The sequence below is a fragment of the Herpailurus yagouaroundi genome, unplaced genomic scaffold (genome assembly GCF_014898765.1).
Source record: "Herpailurus yagouaroundi ecotype Mexico unplaced genomic scaffold, PumYag 182, whole genome shotgun sequence".
Lineage (NCBI taxonomy): Eukaryota > Metazoa > Chordata > Mammalia > Carnivora > Felidae > Herpailurus > Herpailurus yagouaroundi.
In genome coordinates, this window is record NW_024412413.1 from 58,641,374 (window position 1) to 58,660,190 (window position 18,817).

Consider the following 18,817-nt stretch of genomic DNA (forward strand, 5'->3'; position numbering starts at 1 on the left):
AGCCCCAGTCTGGAGAAAACCCCACAGTTAGAGATTGGATCTTTCTCTGTCCCAGTCCGTGGTTTTTCTTTTGTCCAGATGTTTCCCCAGCCTCTTTTTCTCTTCCCTTTGTCTCTCCACATAAGGGGATCCCTCCCTTCCGTGCCTACACGGCCTGTTTTATCTCTCCCAGTTCACAATCATCCACCTATGGCCCTCCAGGTTGTCCCCGGGGGTCCCTGGAGACATCTTTGTCACTCTGAGGCCCAGACTCTTGGAATTCAAAGTCCTTTGGCCTCAACACTGCTGTGTTTGAGGGACGAGGGAACTGCGGGTCTCCCTACTTCTCCTCTATGTTGGATCTCAACCTGATTGGAATTCTTTTAAAAGTCATAAAAGACATCATTGAGACAACTAGAGAAATGTTGATACGGGCTGTATATTAGAAATGGTTTGTATCAATGATAAATATCTTGTGTTTGATACTCATATCATTTATTTAGAAGACTACTCTTTGTTTTAGGAGATAGATACTTAAGTATTTAGGAGTAGAAAGTCAAAACGTCTACAGCTAACTCAAATGGTTCAACAAAAAGTGTGTGTGTGTGTGTATGTGCACGCATGAAGAGAGAAAGAGGGATAAAATCAGTATTCAGCTGAGGCTAAATATCAACATTGAAAATGGAAATGCTGAGATACAAAACCAGTATGAAGTTCTATTAGAAATTCTTGGGGCGCCTGGGTGGCTCAGTCTGTTAGGCATCTGGCTCTTGGTTTCTGATCTGGTCATGTTCTCACGGTTCATTTCGAGCCCCACATCAGGCTCTACATTGACAGTGAAAAGCCTACCTGGGATTCTCTCTCCATCTCTCTGCCCCTCCCCTGCTCAGTCAATAATATTGCAATAATTTTGTTTTAACAATTTCACTGTTGTTCTAATTTGCATTTCATTTATTATGAATAAGGTCCAGTATACTTTCAAATATTTAAAAGCCATTATCACTTTTTCTGTCAATTGCCTAATCATAATTTTTGCCCATTTGGGAGTAGTTGATCATTTTTTCTTACTGATGTTTTAGAGCTCTTGAGGAAAATAGTCTTTTATCTGTCTCACGTGTTGGAAAGGTTTTTTTCAGTTTGTCATTTATCTCTTAAGTTTATTTATAAGAATTCCTGCACTTGAGGTTTTTATATATGCAAGTTTATTACTACTCCTTTTATATCTTGCTTAGAGATCTCTTCCTGGACTCTAAGTTTATAAAAAACAAAACACAAAAACTCTATGATTTCCTTTGCTACTTTTCTGGTTTCATTTTTAATATTAAAATATTTGATAGATCTGGAATTTATTTTGGTATAAAGAGGGTGAGAATCCCACTCCCCCCATCTGATTAGTCATTTCTTTGAATACAATTCATTCAACAGTCTATCCTCCCTTCCCACTGACATTTTCATTATGCTCCATATTTATTATATCTTTTTTTTTCTACTTGACCTTGACACATCTTTTATTAGAACCATGGAACCATAGGTAGGGTCATGAATCTGGAAGTAGGGAAGGGAGTCTATGGGTCTAATGCTTGCATACAGAATTACAGCCAACCTTGGGGTGCCTGGGTGGCTCAGTCTGTTAAGCATCTGACTTCCACTCAGGTCATGATCTCCAGGTTGGTGAGTTCCAGCATCTGACTTGGCTCAGGTCATGATCTGGAGGTTGGTGAGTTCCAGCCTGGTGCGGGGCTCTGTGCTAACAGCTCAGAGCCTGAAGCTTGCTTCAGATTCTGTGTCTCCCTTTATCTCTGTCCCTCCCCCACTCGAACTCTGTTTCTCTCTCAAAAAAAAAATTGTTTTAATTAAAAAAAATTAAAATCACACTGAGATACCACCTCACACCTGTCAGAGTGGCTAAAATGAACAAATCAGGAGACTATAGATGCTGGAGAGGATGTGGAGAAACGGGAACCCTCTTGCACTGTTGGTAGGAATGCAAACTGGTGCAGCCGCTCTGGAAAACAGTGTGGAGTTTCCTCAAAAAATTAAAAATAGATCTACCCTATGACCCAGCAATAGCACTGCTAGGAATTTACCCAAAGGATACAGGAGTGCTGATGCACAGGGGCACTTGTACCCCAATGTTTATAACAGCACTTTCAACAATAGCCAAATTATGGAAAGAGCCTAAATGTTCATGAACTGACAAACGGATAAAGAAGATGTGGTTTACATATACAATGGAATACTACTTGGCAATGAGAAAGAATAAAATCCTGTCATTTGCAGCAACGTAAATAGAACTGGAAGGTATTATGCTAAGTGAAATAAGTCAGAGAAAGACAGATATCATACGTTTTCACTCATATGTGGATCATAAAAAACTTAACAGAAGACCAGGGAGGTGGGGAAGGAGGGGAAAAAGTTACAGAGAGGGAAGAAGGCAAACCATAAGAGACTCTTAAATACTGAGAACAAACTGAGGGTTGATGGGGGCGGAGGGAGGGGAAAGTGGGTGATGGGCATTGAGGAGGGCACCTGTTGGGATGAGCACTGGGTGTTGTACGGAAGCCAATTTGACAATAAATTTCATCTTAAAAAAAAACCCTACAGGCAACCTAACCACTTCCCTCTGCACGTCTGCAACAAGAAGCATTCAAGGGGAAAAGGCACTGAATTACTTCTTGAGTGTTAGAGGATTTGGGACGGGGGAGACGAGGATGGGAGGGAAGGTGTGAACCTGTCTTTGTCAGCCAGGCAAAATCTTCTTTGTCTGCGGTCTAGTCTGGTTTCTTTTATCTCACCCTCACTACCCAAACCTTCCTTTGAAATGGGACTGTAGGGCGCCGGTTCCATCTCCTCCCATAGCCAGTATCGTAGCCTACAGTCTGGATGAGACCGAGGCTCCGTGGGTATAAGGAATAGAATGGGACTGGGGCAAGCTGTTGAGATGCCAGGCTTGCCAGCGAAGGGCTGGGAGGGTCGGGAGAAGGACCTTCTCGCGGCGCCCACGCAATGTCCTCGGCGCCCACCAGAAGGCGCCCGGGCGCTCGCTTTCACCGCGCGCAGCCGGAGCCTCCGCCGCAACGAGCCGGGAGCAGAGCCGCTCCGCGCCGCGATCTGGACAACCGTGCGGCGGCCTGAGCCCTCCCCGCCCGGCAAGGGGTTCAGGGTGCCGCAGACCCCCAGCTTTGTTTCCGGAGCTGGGGCGCAGCGGTTTCTCAACTCTGCTCTCCACCCCCACAGGAAACGCCCAGAACCACCCACCCAGCGCCGAGGTCTACAAAGCCCTGAGCTTCCGAAGGCGGGAGGGGTTGGGCGAGCCCGAGAGGCAGGAGGATCCCCCCGACCCAGGCTCACGCCGGGTTCCCGGATCAGGCCGCCTCCGGCCCCATGAAGACCCCCAGGCCGGGGCTGAGAGCCTGGCGCAGCCCGGACCGAAATCTTGCGGCGGCCTTAGAGCGTTAGACAGGTCAGTGCTCGAGCGGGATGAGGGGCCCGAGCTGGAGGCGGGAGGCGGCGCGCTCGCCGGTCCCCCCCGTTCCCCCGCACGAGCTCCCCGGGGCCACTCGCGCGGTCACCTCCGCCGGGGGCATCCAACGGCGCGGGCGTGATTCTGCATTTTTCATGGCAAGCAAGGTGTGGAGCCGTCCTGTGCAGCCCACTGGGGGCCAGGTGATGCTCGGACCGAGGGGTGGGGGACGCGCGGGCCAGGGGGCGGCGGGCCAGGGGACGTCCGCTGCTCGAAGAAAGCAGTGCACTCCTACTTATACGCGGCCGCGAGGAAACCGCCGCATGCAAAGGTCTCTTGCATCAAGATGCCAGGCCTCGGGCGTGAGAGGAAACCGAGATGCGGGAGAGGGCGAGAAGAAAGGAGGCCGGGAGACCCGAGGCCCCGGGAGCGAAGGGAGGAGGGCCGGGGGCAACGATTCGCTGGGCAAATCCTAGCGCGCCGAGATGTGGAGAGCTTCCCGGGAAGCTGACCGGAGCCTCCAGAACCGCGGGGCTCCGGGGTCCCAGCCCGCGCCTCCCCTCCGCACCTTTCTCACCCTCCCACCCCTCCCGCCCACCAGGATGCGGCTGGGCCGCCGGGCCCTCTGCGTGCTGGTCCTGCTGCTCGCCTGCGCCTCTCTGGGGCTCCTGTACGTGAGCACCCGGGACGCTCCGGGCCTCCGGGCACCTCTTGCGCTGTGGACGCCCCTGCAGAGCCCCTCCAGACCAGAGCTGCCAGACCTCTCGCCTGAGCCCCGCTATGCACACATCCCGGTCAGGATAAAGGAGCAAGTGGTCGGGTGAGTGCCAGGAGTGGTGGCGGCAGGGCGGCGCTCACTTGGGGAGGGGGGGCGGGCTGGGGAGCTTTTGTTTCCTGCACTGCTGAGCTCTGATGCCTCAGTTCTCCTGACTGGTTGAGGGAGGGGGGTGGGGGGGGGCTGCTTGTGAATCTTGGGCTGGGGAAACAAAATCTCTCCTTCCTGAACCTTGTCATGGTGATGGGGAGGGGAGGGTGTGCAGGCAGGGGAGGGCCTGAAAGACTTTCTGATGTCCTGATGGTTCCAGGACACCAGAAAGGAGAGTCCAGGTGGGGTCCTGAATGGTGGGGAGGCAACTCTGAAATGCTAGCAACTGGCCCTCTTCTACACCTCTGTAAAACCCAGATTTAGGGGATGGGTCGTCCCATTGTGGGTCTCCTCTCCTGGGGGCTGTTTGAAGAGCAGTGTTTAAGGCGACAGACGTTGGATGGGCAAGGTCAAAGGGCCAAGGTGTGGGGCGCCATGTTAATATTTAGCGGGATGTATGGAGCTGTATGGCGGGGCTCTGATGACCCTTCATCCCCCCTCCAGGCGGCTGTCTGGGAACAACTGTAGTTGTGAGGCCAGTGGAGGGAGCTTTCATTTCCCCTTCCAAAGGCAGCTCCGAGCCATTGACCTCACGAAGGCCTTTGACCCTGAAGAGCTGAGGGCTGCCTCTGCCTCCAGGGAGCAGGAGTTCCAGGCCTTCCTTTCAAGGTACCAGCTGAAAAAGAGGGCATGTCTCTGCGGAGGGTGAGCCTTGGGAGGCTTGGAGGGAGGGTGTGACAGGAAGGAGAGCCCCTCTGCCCTTGATTCCTTCTCTGTCCTCCACTGCCAGGAGCCAGTCTGCTGCTGACCAGCTGCTCATAGCCCCTGCCAACTCCCCTCTTCAATACCCCCTGCAGGGTGTGGAGGTCCAGCCCCTCCGGAGCATCTTGGTGCCAGGTGGGGTGGTCTGGGGGGTGACCTAAGCCACTGTGGGGGTGGTGGAGCTCAAGGCTGGGTGAGGAAGAGCTAAGGAAGATTGGAATAAGAGGCGGGGGGGGGGGAGCTTCTGATGAAGGCAGGATTTGAGAGCAGAAGGGGGTTCCTGAGGCAGGAGGTGAGGACCAAAGGAACTGTAGGGTCGTCAGGAACTGCAGCTGACTGTAACTGGAGAGGTTTGGGACAAAGAATCTATTCTTTGCCGACCAAAGATTAGGTGGATAGGTGGGGCGGGCCATAAAGAGCTATCACTTTGATGGAAAGGAGTGAAAACTCAGTTACCCTAGGCTGCGTCCCAAAATGTGCCCTGCTGTGGCCTCAACAAAGAGGGATGGGTGAGAAGGTCTGTGCTGTGTGTGGTGAAAGAGAGAAGAGAAAGTGAGGAAGAATTCAAGGCTGTCTGGGATTCTAATTCCCTCTCCTTCCTCCCAGGGCTGAGCCTGCAGGCAGCTTCTGGTCAGGAGCTTTACCAGGTAAGAGGCTGGGGAGGCCGGGCGGGCACTAAGGATGGGGGGGGGGGGGCGCCTGGGTGGCTTAGTAGGTTAAGCAACTGACTTTTTTTTTTTAATGTTTATTTATTTTTGAGAGAGACTGAGACAGAGCTTGAATGGGGGAGGGGCAGAGAGAGAGGGAGACACAGAGTCCCAAATAGGTTCCAGGTTCTAAGCTATCAGCACAGAGCCCGATGAGGGGCTCGAAGTCACGAACCATGAGATCATGACCTGAGCCAAAGTCAGGCGCCCAACCAACTAAGCCACCCAGGCACCCTGCAACCGACTCTTTCTTTTTTTTTTATATTTATTTATTTTTGAGAGAGAGAGAGGCAGAGTGAGAGCAGGGAGGGGCAGAGAGAGAGGGAGACAGAATCAGAAGCAGGTTCCAGGTTCTAGGCTATCAGCACAGAGCCCAACATGGTGCTCGAACTCACAAACCGTGAGATCGTGACCCGAGCTGAAGTCCGACACCCAACCAACAAGCTACCCAGGTGCCCGGCAACCGGCACTTAGTGTCAGCTCAGGCCATGATCTCACAGTTGCTGGAATTGAGAGCCCTGTGTGGAACTCTGCACTGACAGCATGGAGCCTGCTTGGGAATCTCTCTCTGCCTCTCTCTCTGCCTGTCTCTCTCTCTCTCTCTCTCTCTCTCTCTCTCTCTCTCTCTCTCAAAATAAATAAATAAACTTGGGGCGGGGGAGGGGGCGGGAAATGGGATGCTGGAGGGAGACAGGGCTGCCAACAGAAAGATGGAGGAACCAGGGAGGCAAGAGGCAGGTCTGAGGCCTAACCCTGTCCTCTCCAACCCCCTCTCCCAGGTGAACCTGACTGCCTCTTTGGGCACCTGGGACGTGGCCGGGGAAGTGACGGGAGTGACTCTCACTGGAGAGGGGCAGCCTGATCTCACCCTCGCCAGCCCAGGGCTGGACCAACTCAACCGGCAGCTACAACTGGTTACTTATAGCAGCCGAAGTTACCAGGCAAACACAGCAGACACAGGTGTGAGGTCTGGGCGGAGGCAGGGGCAAGCTGGGTCAACAGAGAGCCCAGAAAGGCTGAATCGGGCAAATGGCAGAGGGTGTGGGAGACACTCGGGCAGTGGCCAGAGCTGCCCAGTCACACAATGGGCATTTCAGCTAGGCCAGCAGGGCCAGAGAGGGAGAGAAGGGGCCTTTGTTCATCTGGGGCCAGAGCAGGCCAAAGGGAAACCCGAGCCTCGGGTGTGTCCCCTTTTCAGGCCAACCATGGGGGCCCCAGGAAGTGACTTGCCCCAGGAGCCAGAAGGCTCAAGCTCTATTCCCAAACCACCACTTACTGGAGGGCAAGGGACTTCATGTCCAAGAGCTCCCGTGTCTCCTCCAGCAAAAGAGGCACAACACAGCCCACCTCCTTCTCTCCAAGACTTGCTACACCAAATCTGCTCCCTCTTTGGGGCCTTTGCATTTGCTGTTCCCTCTGCCTAGAATGCTCTTCCCCCAGATGTTTGCATGGCTGGCTCCTTCTTGTCACTTGGATCTCAGCTCAAATGTCTCCTCTTCACTATCACATTACTTGCTTTATTTTCCATTCAATGCTTGCCAGTATCTGAATTTTATTTACTTAGCCTAGAACCAGAATGACTAGGTTCCTATCTCAGCTTTGTTGCTTAAGAGTTGTGTAAATGTAGACCAGTTGCTTAATTTCTCTATGCCTTTTTCTGTAGCAGGAATCTATCTTATGGGGCTTGTCAAGGTTAAGTGGGTTCATATATTTAAGGTAAACTTAAAAAGTCCCTGCACATAGTAAATGCTCAATAAAGGTTAGCTTTTAATTAAATCATTTTTAAAAAATTAAATCTTTAATTTTCTTTCTCCCACCCATTAGAGTGTTAGTGCCATGGAGGTAAACACCTTGCATTCCTGTCCACCAGGGCTCAGGAAAGTGGTACACAGAGTAGGCACTTAAATAGTGATTTGCTGAAAAGGGAATGTTGTCCCAACTTTAAGGACCACGTCTGGTGTCCTTTCTTCCCAGTCCGGTTCTCCACGGAGGGACATGAGGCCGCCTTTACCATCCGCATAAGACACCCACCCAACCCTCGGCTGTACCCACCTGGGTCTCTACCCCAGGGAGGTGAGGCTGGTGCGTTCAAGGACCTAAATCCAGGCCTGGTGGGGAGAAGCTGGGAGAGGGAGGACGTGGGAGATGTTTTCCAGCTCCTCACTTCCACTCTCCTTCTCTGCACCTAACCCTGTCCCTCACTCCCAGCCCAGTACAATATCAGCGCCCTGGTCACCATCGCCACTAAGACCTTCCTTCGTTACAATCGGCTTCGGGCGCTCATCGCCAGCATCCGCCGCTTCTACCCAACGGTCACCGTGGTCATCGCCGACGACAGCGACAAGCCAGAGAGCATTAGTGGCCCCCACATCGAGCACTATCTCATGCCTTTTGGCAAGGTGCGCAGTCAGCAAGGCTGAACCGCGCGCCAGAGGGCGCCGAGAGACAGAGGCGCGCGGTGGGTCTGAAGTCACCAGAGTAGTGATTCCAGGACTACCTGCCTCAGAATTACTGGTGCCTGTGAATCACGGCGATTCCTGGAACATAATAAGCTCCGTGGGAGGAGGAATCGCGCCTTATTCGCGCTGCATCCTTAGAATGTGCTTAGCACCTAGGGAGCGCTCAATAAATGGATGATGGATGAATGAACGAATGAATGAATGCACGCATAAATTAAATGCGTTCTAACACCCTCCCCCAAAACACGGACTTATTACCCCTGGCAGTTGGGAAACTGCATTTCTTGCTTAGCTCTGAGCCACTGGTAGGTCCCGGAAAGTTTAGAGATGCGTCGGGAGAGAGGAGGAAAGGTGGCAGAGGGGTTGTGTCCTATCTCTATAGCCTCACTAACTGTATGTACCCTGCCCCCAGGGCTGGTTCGCAGGCCGGAACCTGGCCGTATCCCAAGTAACCACCAAGTACGTCTTGTGGGTGGACGACGACTTTGTCTTCACGGCGAGGACGCGGCTGGAGAGGCTTGTGGACGTGCTGGAGCGGACGTCTCTGGACCTGGTAAGGGAGGGCCCGCGGAACGTGGGGTGGGAGGAGGGACTCCAGCAAGCTAAAGCAGCGGCGGGGGAGACCCGGGCGAGAGCGGCCGGCCCTGGGACGGACAGAGGACGACGAAGGGAGCCTGGGGGACAATCTGGGTCCTGCGGGGGTGGAGCGGGAGAGGACGCGGGGCAGCGCGGATCTAACTGCCGGCAGTCCCCGTCCCGCCTGGAGCCAACCTCCCACTCCCCGCAGGTCGGGGGCGCGGTGCGCGAGATCTCCGGCTTCGCCACCACCTACCGGCAGCTGCTGAGCGTGGAGCCTGGCGCGCCAGGCCGCGGGAACTGCCTCCGGCAAAGGCGCGGCTTCCACCACGAGCTCGTCGGCTTTCCGGGCTGCGTGGTCACCGACGGCGTGGTCAACTTCTTCCTGGCGCGCACCGACAAGGTGCGCGAGGTCGGCTTCGACCCGCGGCTCAGCCGCGTGGCGCATCTGGGTGAGTGGCGTCCCCTCCCGACCCGGGGCAGAGACCCCCGCGGGGCTCTGGGCGAGGCTCCAAAGGCAGCGGGCACTCCTACGTCCACCCCAGTGGAGCCCACAGCTGGCACCCGGGGCCCCTGGAGAGTTCTGCGAAAATTTACCAAGCCTTGCGCCCTGGGCAAGAGACAGGGCTCCCTCCCTCCTGGCCCGCACACCCTTTAAACCTCCAAGCCCAGTACAGCTACTGGGTCGGCCGGCCTTTAACTTCCCCCACCACTGTCAGACCTTGAGTCCAGTCCCAGCCGCTTCCCCTGGTTCAGACCACACTCCTGGAGCGGCCTGTTCAGCATTTATTGAACATTTATTTAGGTGTGTGTTGGGGAGGATGGGGGTATGCTCTCAAAACACAAAGTAAGGATGTTGACTTCATTTTACATAAGAGTAAAACTAGGACCCAAATGAATTGACTAGCCCAAGGCCCTCACAAAAGGAGTCTTTACAGGTGCAGCCTGTGTACCCCAACTCTCAGTTCTCCCTTTAAGGCTCGGCCCTCTGCGCCCTTCAGACGCTTCACTGTGTACTCCCCTTCCCTCCACTGCCAGAATTCTTCCTGGACGGGCTTGGTTCCCTGCGGGTGGGCTCCTGCTCAGACGTCGTTGTGGATCATGCATCTAAGTTGAAACTGCCTTGGACCTCAAGGGATGTGGGGGCAGAGACTTATGCCCGGTACCGCTACCCAGGATCGCTGGATGAAAGTCAGGTGGCCAAACACCGCCTACTCTTCTTCAAACACCGGCTGCAGTGCATGACCGCAGAATGATGGCCACTCGGGCCTTCCAACTCTCAGGCTGGGCCTGCCTCCTTGTCCCTGCCAGGAATTTCTAGCAAACCCCACCCACCACCCAGTGACTACTCCACTGACTGTCCCTGATCCCCTTCAGAATCCGATCCCAAATAGGGGCTTGTCCTGGTGACACTCCTCCTTTCTGCGAGTGCCCAGCGATGCGATGGAGCCATAACTCGACCCACGGCCAGTGCCAAGTCCTCCCCCCAACCCTCTTCTCATGGGGCAGGAAGTGGGGGGGGGGTCACTTTCCAAGTGCCAAAAAGCCCATGGGGACTCTAAGAACCTAAAATGGAAATACTCTCATCTCCTTGGGACTGAGGGGATGGGGAAGCCCCCCAACGTGTATTCCCAGGGCTGTGCCCCCTCCCCCATCTCTGGATCCAGGACTCTGTGCACCGGTTCCAGCCCCACCCCTGTGGAGAGAACCAGTGACTCCGGAGCTGGGGTGGGGGCCGGTGAACACACAAGTGAAAGCCATTTTTAGTTGTGTCTCTGCAATGCCGCGGGCATGGAGAAAGGGGCACCGAGGGCCGGCGTGTGGACACCCAGACTCACTTCATGAACCCCAGTGGCTCTCAGCTTTGTTTTATTAGTTACATGAAGTGAGGAGACTCCTCGCGCACATATTGTCGGGGCCCTCCACACTCCAAATGACCGGGTCAGACCTACACTGTGCATGTCTTTGGACCTGTAGGCTCCTGGAAAGGAGAGGGGACCTGTCAGGAGTAGATTAGGTACCCTCCTCCCTCTCTCGGCATTTGGCAGTCTTCTGGGGGGCACACCACCCCACTTTGAAACCCTAGCTCCTCAGTTCTTCATGCGGAGCTGGACCCAGTCTCCTTGGCTTAGCCTGAAATTGGCTAATCATTTCATCCCCCCACTTTCTTCCTCCAGCTTCCTTCTCGGCCCCCTTCCCCAAACCCTCTGCCTAGATCTTCAGCCACTGACTCACATGTCACTTGCTCCACCCCAGCGCCTCCTGGATCTCCCGTTCCTACTGCCCCCTCACCAGTCTCTCCAGGGCATGAGCAGCTGCGTCCTGGACACTCACAAACAGCTGCTCTGGGGTCACTCTGTCCAAGAGTCCCGCCTGGGTCAGTGTCCCCAGCACTGAGGCTGTGTAGAGAGGCAGGTCAGGCTCTTAGATCTTAAATCCACACTGCGTCCTTTTCCCTCCCTCAAGCATCCAGCTATTCCCACCCCTCCACTGCCGTCCCCAGGTCTTCCACACCTCTCACCATTACACTGAGCCAGGAGAAGGTGGATCCCAGCATCTCGGCATCGCCTGGCTAGCTGCAGAAGCGGGGCAAGGGGGTTAAATCCCACATCAGAGGGTAGGCATGGGATAAGGGGACTTTCTCCTCAACCTACCCCGTCCCTCACCTGTACCACCTCTCTGGCTCCAGCAGCATCTGCAAAGGTGATACCACTGCAGTCTAGGACCACCACTCTGACAGGCTCAGCAACTAGGATGGGAGAAGGCAAGCGTACCCAGATGCCTCCACGGGTCACACCCAAATCTCCCTCCTTGTCACCCCATCTCACCTGCATCAGGTGGGCCATCTAGCTTGGGAGTCTCCTGTGGGTAGAGAAGGGCAGTCACCACAAGACACAAGCATGAGCGTGCGCCCCTTAAGCACAATGATCCCCTTGAGAAGCCGCACCTGCCTCCCACTCCCAGAGAAGCCACACTCCCCTTTGACCAAGCCTCTCACCTTGCGTCCTTCTCCAAGCCCCAGGTGCCACTCCAGGATGCGGCGGAACTGCCCGCGGGTCCCAAAGTAGAGCGGTGTTGGGTATCTCAGGATGCAGAGCCCCGGGACCTTGAGGAGCTAAGATGTCAGAGGGTCAGAAAAATATCTGGGCCTAATCTTCCCTTCCCTCTCTGTCTGTGGCCCACCCACCTTGTGGCTCTCTTCGAGTGGCCTGTAGAGCTCCGTCCCCTCAGCAAGTCCAAGTGCCAGGCACTGCACCCTGGGCAGGAAGCTGGGGTCAGATTCCCAGCCTGGCCTGGCTGGAGAGTCACCCCAAGCACCTGTCCTCTCCCCACCCCTCTTCCCAACTCCTCTCATCTCTACTCCCACCTCTGGGTGCGGCAGACCACAGTCATCATGGAGAAGACCACGCCCACGGCCAGGCCCAAGTCCACACTCAGGATCACTACGGCCACCCACGTGACCATCCATACAGCCTGCAGGACATGGATGGGAGTGATATGCCCCGGAGAAATGCCAGGCCATGGCTGCTAGGGAAGGAGGTCCAGGGGCAGTGACTGCCTGGACAGATGAGAGGGAGGGATAGCCCAGGAGAAGGTAGAAAGAATGACAGAAGGGACAGAATTGACCCAACAGGGGAAATACACCAAATGTAATCACCCCAAACCTTGCACCAGCTGGGGATTTACAAATATTCGGGTCTGAAGGGGTTCAAACCCCACTCTCCACCGTGTCTCTGAGTAATGGGATTAGGAGGTATGCATGTTGGGGGGGATTGGAGGGGGGGGGGGGAGCTGCAGCATTTAGGACCAGAACAATTAGCTCCAATCCAGGGCAGAGCCTGGGGATGCTGGGAAGTAGGAGGGGGCAATCTGGGGGTAATGCTGCCACTCTCACAAAGTCCATGCGGCTGATGCGCCATAGTTGTGGAAGTTCCTGCATCTGGAAGAACATCTGGCGCATGCTGGAGATGTTGATGCAAGCCAGGACAGCCTTGGGGGCAGAAGAGGCAAGCTAACTGCCCCAATGTCCTAGAATGTAGCCACCCCCCCCCCAGTCACCCCCATGCCTCCGCTGTTCCTCACCTTGGGCAGATAGTAGAAGAAGGGCCCCAGCCACAGCAGCACTGACAGGACAACTATGCAGGAGAAGAGACCTGCCAGCTAGAAAGAAGGAGGGATGGATGCAGAGAAGGAAGGGAACCTCACTCACCCCTGTGTGAGAGCTGGTCTGCCTGCCCCACTCTGCCTCGGCTTCCTTGGAAGTCTCCCTCCTCCCAAATCCCCTTTCCATGAAGCCATCCCTCAGTCTTCAACTCCCTTCTTGGTATTCTGCCTCTCACATCCACCTTTCCCCTCTCCCAATTAAATGCCTGTCATTCACCGGTCTCTACCTAGACGTAGTTCAACTTCCCTATTTTTGTAGCCCGTGTCCACCTTAAAAGCCACTGTTGCATTACCCTAAAAGGAGGGAACCACCTTCTTGGGGCACCAGCAAAGTAGGAAAGCAGAAATATTAGGGGGAGACTGTCATATGTGATATTTCTTTTTAAAAGAAAATGTCCTCATGGGGCGGGGGTCAGAATTTCGTCTTTCAAATTTATATGACAGTTTAGTATTGTTTTTATTGTGAACTACATATGGGCACTGTAAACTTCTTCAGTGCTTAGAGTCTGCCAAGGTCTTAATGGAGCCTTGTTACCTTCTATCTCTCCTACCTAGAAACCACCCCCCCCATTCACTCTCCCTCACCATTCTCCTCTGTACAGCTGCCCCGCAGGTATCTATCTACCAGTCTTCCACCTGTTTCTCTACCACCACCCCAACCTAATACCCACCCCCTTTCTCACCCAAGGACAAGCTCTTACCTGTGTGTTCCCACCAGCATCCACTAGTAGGCTGGTGGTGGCCAAAGTGGCAGAGTTGGGAAAGCAGGAGAAGAGGGAGGAGATGAGGTTGGAGATACCATGTGCCAAGAGCTCCTGGAGGGATGCAGTCAGATGAAGAGGAGAGAGAGACAAAGGCATGGGGGGGGGGGGGGGGGGGGGGGAGTGAGGGAAGACATCAGATTAGAGAGTTGTCTCCTGAATGCAATTGGGGTCTTCAGTCAAAGTCACACCTGGTTGGAGTCAATAGTGTAGCTATACTTGTCTGCATAGATGGAGGCCAGGGAGGCGGACACAGCAAAAGTAACCAGTGCGATGGGCAGTGAGTCAGCCAGAATCCTGGGCAGCTCAGCCAGGTCGGGAAGATGGGGTTGGGGAAATCTGGAGAGAGAGGGATCCATGGTGAGGGTGGGTTGTGTATAAGAAGGGTATGGGGAAGAAAGAGAAAATAGGGCGGGACAGGCCAAGAAGGAGGTGTGGGTGGGAGCAGTCTGAGAATAGCAGGCTGGTGTCTTGATTCTCTCTTACCCCCCAGGCAGCAGCCCCACAATCTGGACGTTGTATCTTGTGTCCAGGGAAGAGGTGAAGCACAGCACAGAGGCCAGAAGCACCTGGGAAAGAGCAAATTAGAGGCACGGCAGAAGATGAGCTTCCTGGAAGAGGCGGGGGGGGGGGGGGGGGGAAGCTTCACATGAGAGAGGATTAAAAGGCAGCATTAGGTGTTTGCAGGGGCCCAGCAACTGGGGGAGTTGGGATATGTTTGGGATGACAGCCAATTGAGAGTGAAGGAGAGTGGGAATGGGAAAGGAATGAGGTATACCTGAGGCTGCGGTAAGAGATGGACCGGAGGAAGTAAGAGGCGCTCCGCTCCCATGAGGGATGGTAGATATCAGGAAGTACACCCAGCCATTCTAAGTAGGACAGCTGGGATAGATCTAGGGATCTCCCGCGTATGGGTGGAGATGTGGAACACTTATTTAGTCGGCGGAGGGGGAGAGAGAGAGAGAAATGCAGGTGGGCGTGGGAAGGGAGAGTAACTGAATTACAGTGAAGGACCGGTAGGGGGAGAGCAGTGGAGGTGCTGTGGCGAGCGACACCTCAAGGCAACGCTGTAAGCAGGAAGAAAGCATTCTAAGAGGTCTAGAAGAGGCTCTGCCAGAGAAGTGGGACCGTGTGGGTGGGGGATTCTGCAGGGTCACAGTGTTCTGGGAAGAGGCCTGGAAAAGTACGCGTGTGCACAGGACCTCTTTCTGTAAGCTCGCTGCCTTCCACGAGGGGGCGGCAGCGGCCAGCTCCTACCCGACCGGCAAGGTCTGTGTGGTTCAGGGGACCGCGCGACCCGGGAGCCATCCTCACCATAACGATTTCCCCCGGGATCGGGGTGGGTAGCTTGTCTCGGAATCTCACGTTCAATTCTTTGACCGGCACGAGCAGCGCCAGGCTGAGTGCCGAGATGGTCATTTCGGCCGGACTGCTCCGGGGCAGCGCGGTCAGCACAGCGGCCAGCGTCTGCGGGCAGGGGCGGTGATCGAGGGCCCGAGGCCGGGGTCGACTGCCCTCAGAGCGGACCCACCCGGCCAAGGCAAGGCCTCCCGGCTCCCATCAGGGCTTCCGTCTCCGCAGCGCCCCTCGTTCAGCCACGTGGTTCTAATCTCCTTTCCTCCGCCCCCGTCACCCTCTATCCCTCCATTCGCCGTCCTTCCTTTCCCGGTTTCCCTCTTCCCAGGACCGCTAGAAGCCGCTTCTCGGCCGTTCTCCACCCCCACCTTGAAGAGAGAGAAGCAGCCAATCTGGCGCGGGAGGGGCAACCCCAAAAGGCTCGGCAGCTGGGACACGAGCACGTGCAGCGCGGCCCCGCTGGTCAGCGCTTTGACCACCGGCTCCGACAAAAAGGTGGACAGGACGCCGAGCTGCAGCGCGAACATGCCCAGCTGCAGGGGAGAAGATGCGCAATCACTACAGGAGGAGGAGTGGACTCGCCAGAGCGCAGTGCGCCAGTTGCTCCGCGCACCTCTCCCGCCTAGACCCGCGCATGACACTTGTCCCTCCCTCTCTCCTGGCCCAGTTCCCCCGGCCCCAGTGTGGATCCCACAGGGTCCTCCCTCACCATCAGCGCCCCGCTACCGAAGGCCAAGGCTGCAGCCGACCCAACCCGCTGAGCGTCCAACTGTTCCCTTTCGATTCCGCTCAGGTTCCCCCCGAGGGGTTCGGGCACCAGCCGTTCCACCGCCGAGCCTGTCATGAGGCTGAGTACCGCGAAAGTTCCTAGGGCCGGGGGACAAACGCAGAGATCACCAGCCGTGTCGCCTGGGGCGCGGCGATCGTCCGGGCTTCGCGCCCTCGGGCCTGGATGCTGCAGTCAGACCCCGCTCTTCTGGAAGGCTGCTGCTCCGATGAAGACGGTGGGGCCGAGAGCCCGTGCAGCAGCCCGGAACCGGCGGTGAGGGAGGAAAGAAGGGCGCACCGGCGGGCAAAAACTGCCCTCTAACTGCATCACTGCCCGCTCCCGCAGACCGCCCGCGGACTGCGCGCTCCTTTGGGTGACCGCGCATCTCTTCTTCCCTCTTCCAAGTCCCGGAGATGTTCATTTAAACCAAATGTCATGGGGGAAGAAAAGTTCTGAGGAAACTCCCTTCTCTCTGCACCCACTCGGCACCCGCAGCAAGCTTTGCCTAGGTCCGAGGTTCCTGGCAGGGTAGCGACAGAGGCGGAAGGGAAGAAGGGGAGGGGAAGAGGGGAATAAGAGCTAAGGAGCTTCCAAGGGCCGAAGTCTCAAACCCCCATCCATTCTCACCCTACAGAGAAGGAGAGGAGTCACTGGGTTACTCACCTGTGGACAGGTGTCTACCAGTCCCCAACAAGGTGTAAATGAGGACAGGGAAGAAAGAAGTGTAGAGTCCGAACACTGGAGGCACTGAGGTCAGGAGGGCAAAAGCCATGCCTGTATGAGAAATGAAAGGGATGATCTTCAGGGTCTGTGTGTGGGGTTGGGGAAAGGTGACTAGCGCCCACACTCTTAGAGGCTGACATGGGGACGCTGAATCATGCCACATGAGGGAACCTAGGGGTTAACAGGCCTCGGTGGGAGGTGGGAGGTTGTGGGGCGGACAAGGTCACAGATCCGTGTCGGCCCAGTCCTCCGGGGAGTAGGGGGCAGGGGTTGTTCCTCTCTCCAGTTCCCTGACCCGGAACGTGTCCAAGACTTCTAGAAGGATTGCGCAAATGAAGGGGGCTGGGGGTGGGGATATGATGCAGCTCCGTGGTCCTTACCCAGAACGTGATCTGAGGTCTTGTCTCCGAACCCTCGGCCACCCTAACCCAGCCCTCGCTCCCAGGTGCCCAGCTCCTACATGGGGGGGGGCGGGCCCCCCGAGGTTGGGCCGCTGACAGGCTAGCGTTAGGGCCGCTCACCCTGGGGCACGTGCACGATGCCCACGGTCACCCCGGCCACGGCATCCCCGAGTAGCCAGGCCCGCCAGCGGTAGTGGGGCAGCCAACGCAGCGGGGGCAGCCGCGCCCGCAGCAGGCGCCACGCCCCCGGCCCGGAGCAAGCGCTGGCCAACCGCCTCCACCGTCTGCACAGTCGGGACGAGCGAGGCTCCGCGAGTAGCTCCGGCGCCTGCTCTGCGTCTCCGAAGAGCCGCTGGAACCGAGCCTCGGTGAGAGGTTCCCTGAACTTGGCGCCCAGAGGGAACTTAAGGTCGGAGGCCTCTCCCAGGCCTGGGCTGGTCCCGGCGCCCGGTAGCCCACTCATTTTGCCCCTGGCCACCTCCAACCCCGCCTAGTCTTAAATAGCCCTCCACCCGCTAGCCCTGAGTCCCGCCTCCATGAAGCAGGGTCCAATCCAGCCCCGGAGGGCGCCCTCTCTTGGGGACCTTCAACGGCCGGGAGAGAGCAAAGGCTTCGGGAGCGGGCGTCTCTGTGTTAGGCGTTTCCTCAGACGTCCTTGGCGGGGTCGCGGGCTCCGGAGGCTGCCAGGGCGGGGCGGAGGAGGGGGTGTGGAAAGGTGTAGGGACCAGAGACAGAAGCCAAAAGACAGCGCATTCTCAACACCCAACACCCACTTTTTACCACTCGTAAGCCTTTGATTCCCACCTGCTCACTCCCGGCTCCCTTCGCATCGGCCCTTTAGGAGGAGACAGCTGGCTGGGCCGCTGTGACCTGTCATTCCCAGAGCCTCTGCATCCCCCCTCCCCAAGAGGTGAAGATGCCGCCCCTCCCCCTCCCCCCCCCCCACACACAACACACACATACCTCTACCCCAGACCCAAATCCTCACGGGGCACAGATTGCCCCCAAGAAAGTGTAAGAGGCTCTGTGGGCAGAGAAGCGTCACAAACTGCTGAGCTGGGCCGCAGCTACATGTACAATGTAGGTCCTCAAAAACTTAAATTTGTGGTTAAATTAAGTTCAAAAGGGACATGCACCCACCTCATGTACCCCTGTGGTCCCTCAAGAGATACAGAGGTTCTGAGCTCCAGAATCCTATTTTCCCCATCCCCTCCTCCATTTACAAGAATGCTTGGCACCCCTCCCCATCACCCTCTGGTCCCCAGTCCCTGACCCCAAAGCCCTGGGGGTGGGGTACAGGGAGGGTGGGTCTCCCCTCTTCAATTCCTCCTATTGTTCCCCAGAAGTCTTATCTGGGTTGTACGTCCTGTCCCCCCCCTTAGAGGTCCCTCCCCCCATTGTCGGCCAAAGGGACCTCAGGCCCACAGGGAGGCTCCTGCTCCTCCTCACCCTCCCACCCCAGCAGCCTATTGTCTGCTGAGGAAGCCCAAGTACACGTGACCAAGCCCAGGGGACAAATGGACACAGTGGACACACCGATGCCCACGGACCCAGGATAGGGCATCTGGACATGGATCTCGGTGTGTTTGGCTTTCTCTGTCCCAGGGGCTGTCCCATAAGTAGGGAAGGGTGAAGCCCCTGTGGGCTGTGCATCTTGGGTCTGTGGCCTGAAGAAGAATCCTTTCCTGCTCACGATGGATATGCCTTATGACCTCGCAGACCGCAAAAAGAAGGAGATCCAAAGCTGAAAAGGGCCACAGCCCCCAGCCTCCTCTCCACCTCTCCATTCTCCCTCAGCAGAACTTGGAGGCCTCAGAAGGAAAGGTACTCGG

General features: G+C 56.2%; 2 protein-coding genes across 4 annotated transcripts; one reads left to right on the plus strand and one right to left on the minus strand.

Moving 5' to 3' along the window:
• Positions 1 to 3,007: 3,007 nt before the first annotated feature.
• On the plus strand, positions 3,008 to 10,571 carry B4GALNT1 (beta-1,4-N-acetyl-galactosaminyltransferase 1). Of its 2 annotated transcripts, none has more exons than XM_040491582.1 (12): positions 3,008 to 3,128; positions 3,217 to 3,442; positions 4,044 to 4,262; positions 4,812 to 4,976; positions 5,098 to 5,204; positions 5,676 to 5,716; positions 6,556 to 6,736; positions 7,751 to 7,849; positions 7,985 to 8,175; positions 8,648 to 8,788; positions 9,023 to 9,263; positions 9,850 to 10,571. In XM_040491582.1, the coding sequence occupies exons 3-12, from the start codon at positions 4,045 to 4,047 to the stop codon at positions 10,065 to 10,067; spliced, it is 1,602 nt and encodes a 533-aa protein (XP_040347516.1). In that variant the 5' UTR covers positions 3,008 to 3,128; positions 3,217 to 3,442; position 4,044; the 3' UTR covers positions 10,068 to 10,571. The 2 variants fall into 2 exon arrangements, with proteins under 2 accessions (XP_040347516.1, XP_040347515.1); XM_040491581.1 differs by having other exon boundaries at positions 3,009 to 3,128; positions 7,751 to 7,858.
• An 87-nt stretch (positions 10,572 to 10,658) lies between these two features.
• On the minus strand, positions 10,659 to 18,173 carry LOC121040865 (solute carrier family 26 member 10-like). 2 transcript variants are annotated; one of them, XM_040491583.1, is made up of 20 exons: positions 18,126 to 18,173; positions 17,949 to 18,009; positions 17,106 to 17,665; positions 16,525 to 16,635; positions 15,802 to 15,959; positions 15,461 to 15,625; positions 15,051 to 15,203; positions 14,223 to 14,305; positions 13,928 to 14,075; positions 13,677 to 13,790; positions 12,895 to 12,972; positions 12,707 to 12,802; positions 12,179 to 12,285; positions 11,999 to 12,068; positions 11,810 to 11,926; positions 11,640 to 11,673; positions 11,478 to 11,560; positions 11,333 to 11,387; positions 11,104 to 11,210; positions 10,659 to 10,792 (listed from the first exon to the last, which is right to left on the minus strand). In XM_040491583.1, exons 3-20 carry the CDS (start codon positions 17,446 to 17,448, stop codon positions 10,760 to 10,762), a joined length of 2,055 nt encoding a protein of 684 aa, XP_040347517.1. In that variant the 5' UTR covers positions 17,449 to 17,665; positions 17,949 to 18,009; positions 18,126 to 18,173; the 3' UTR covers positions 10,659 to 10,759. The 2 variants fall into 2 exon arrangements, with proteins under 2 accessions (XP_040347517.1, XP_040347518.1); XM_040491584.1 differs by lacking the exon at positions 15,461 to 15,625 and having other exon boundaries at positions 18,126 to 18,172.
• Positions 18,174 to 18,817: the final 644 nt, after the last annotated feature.

Coding starts and splice junctions, on each gene's coding strand:
- B4GALNT1 (XM_040491581.1), top strand. CDS start 4,045: ATGCGGCTGGGCCGCCGGGCCCTCTGCGTGCTGGTCCTGCTGCTCGCC. Junction 5,717..6,555: donor CTGGTCAGGAGCTTTACCAG/GTAAGAGGCTGG, acceptor CCCCTCTCCCAG/GTGAACCTGACTGCCTCTTT. Junction 9,264..9,849: donor CAGCCGCGTGGCGCATCTGG/GTGAGTGGCGTC, acceptor CTCCACTGCCAG/AATTCTTCCTGGACGGGCTT.
- LOC121040865 (XM_040491583.1), bottom strand. CDS start 17,448: ATGAGTGGGCTACCGGGCGCCGGGACCAGCCCAGGCCTGGGAGAGGCC. Junction 14,306..15,050: donor TCCCGGGGGAAATCGTTATG/GTGAGGATGGCT, acceptor GCTCTTTCCCAG/GTGCTTCTGGCCTCTGTGCT. Junction 12,803..12,894: donor TCTTCTACTATCTGCCCAAG/GTGAGGAACAGC, acceptor TCTGCCCCCAAG/GCTGTCCTGGCTTGCATCAA.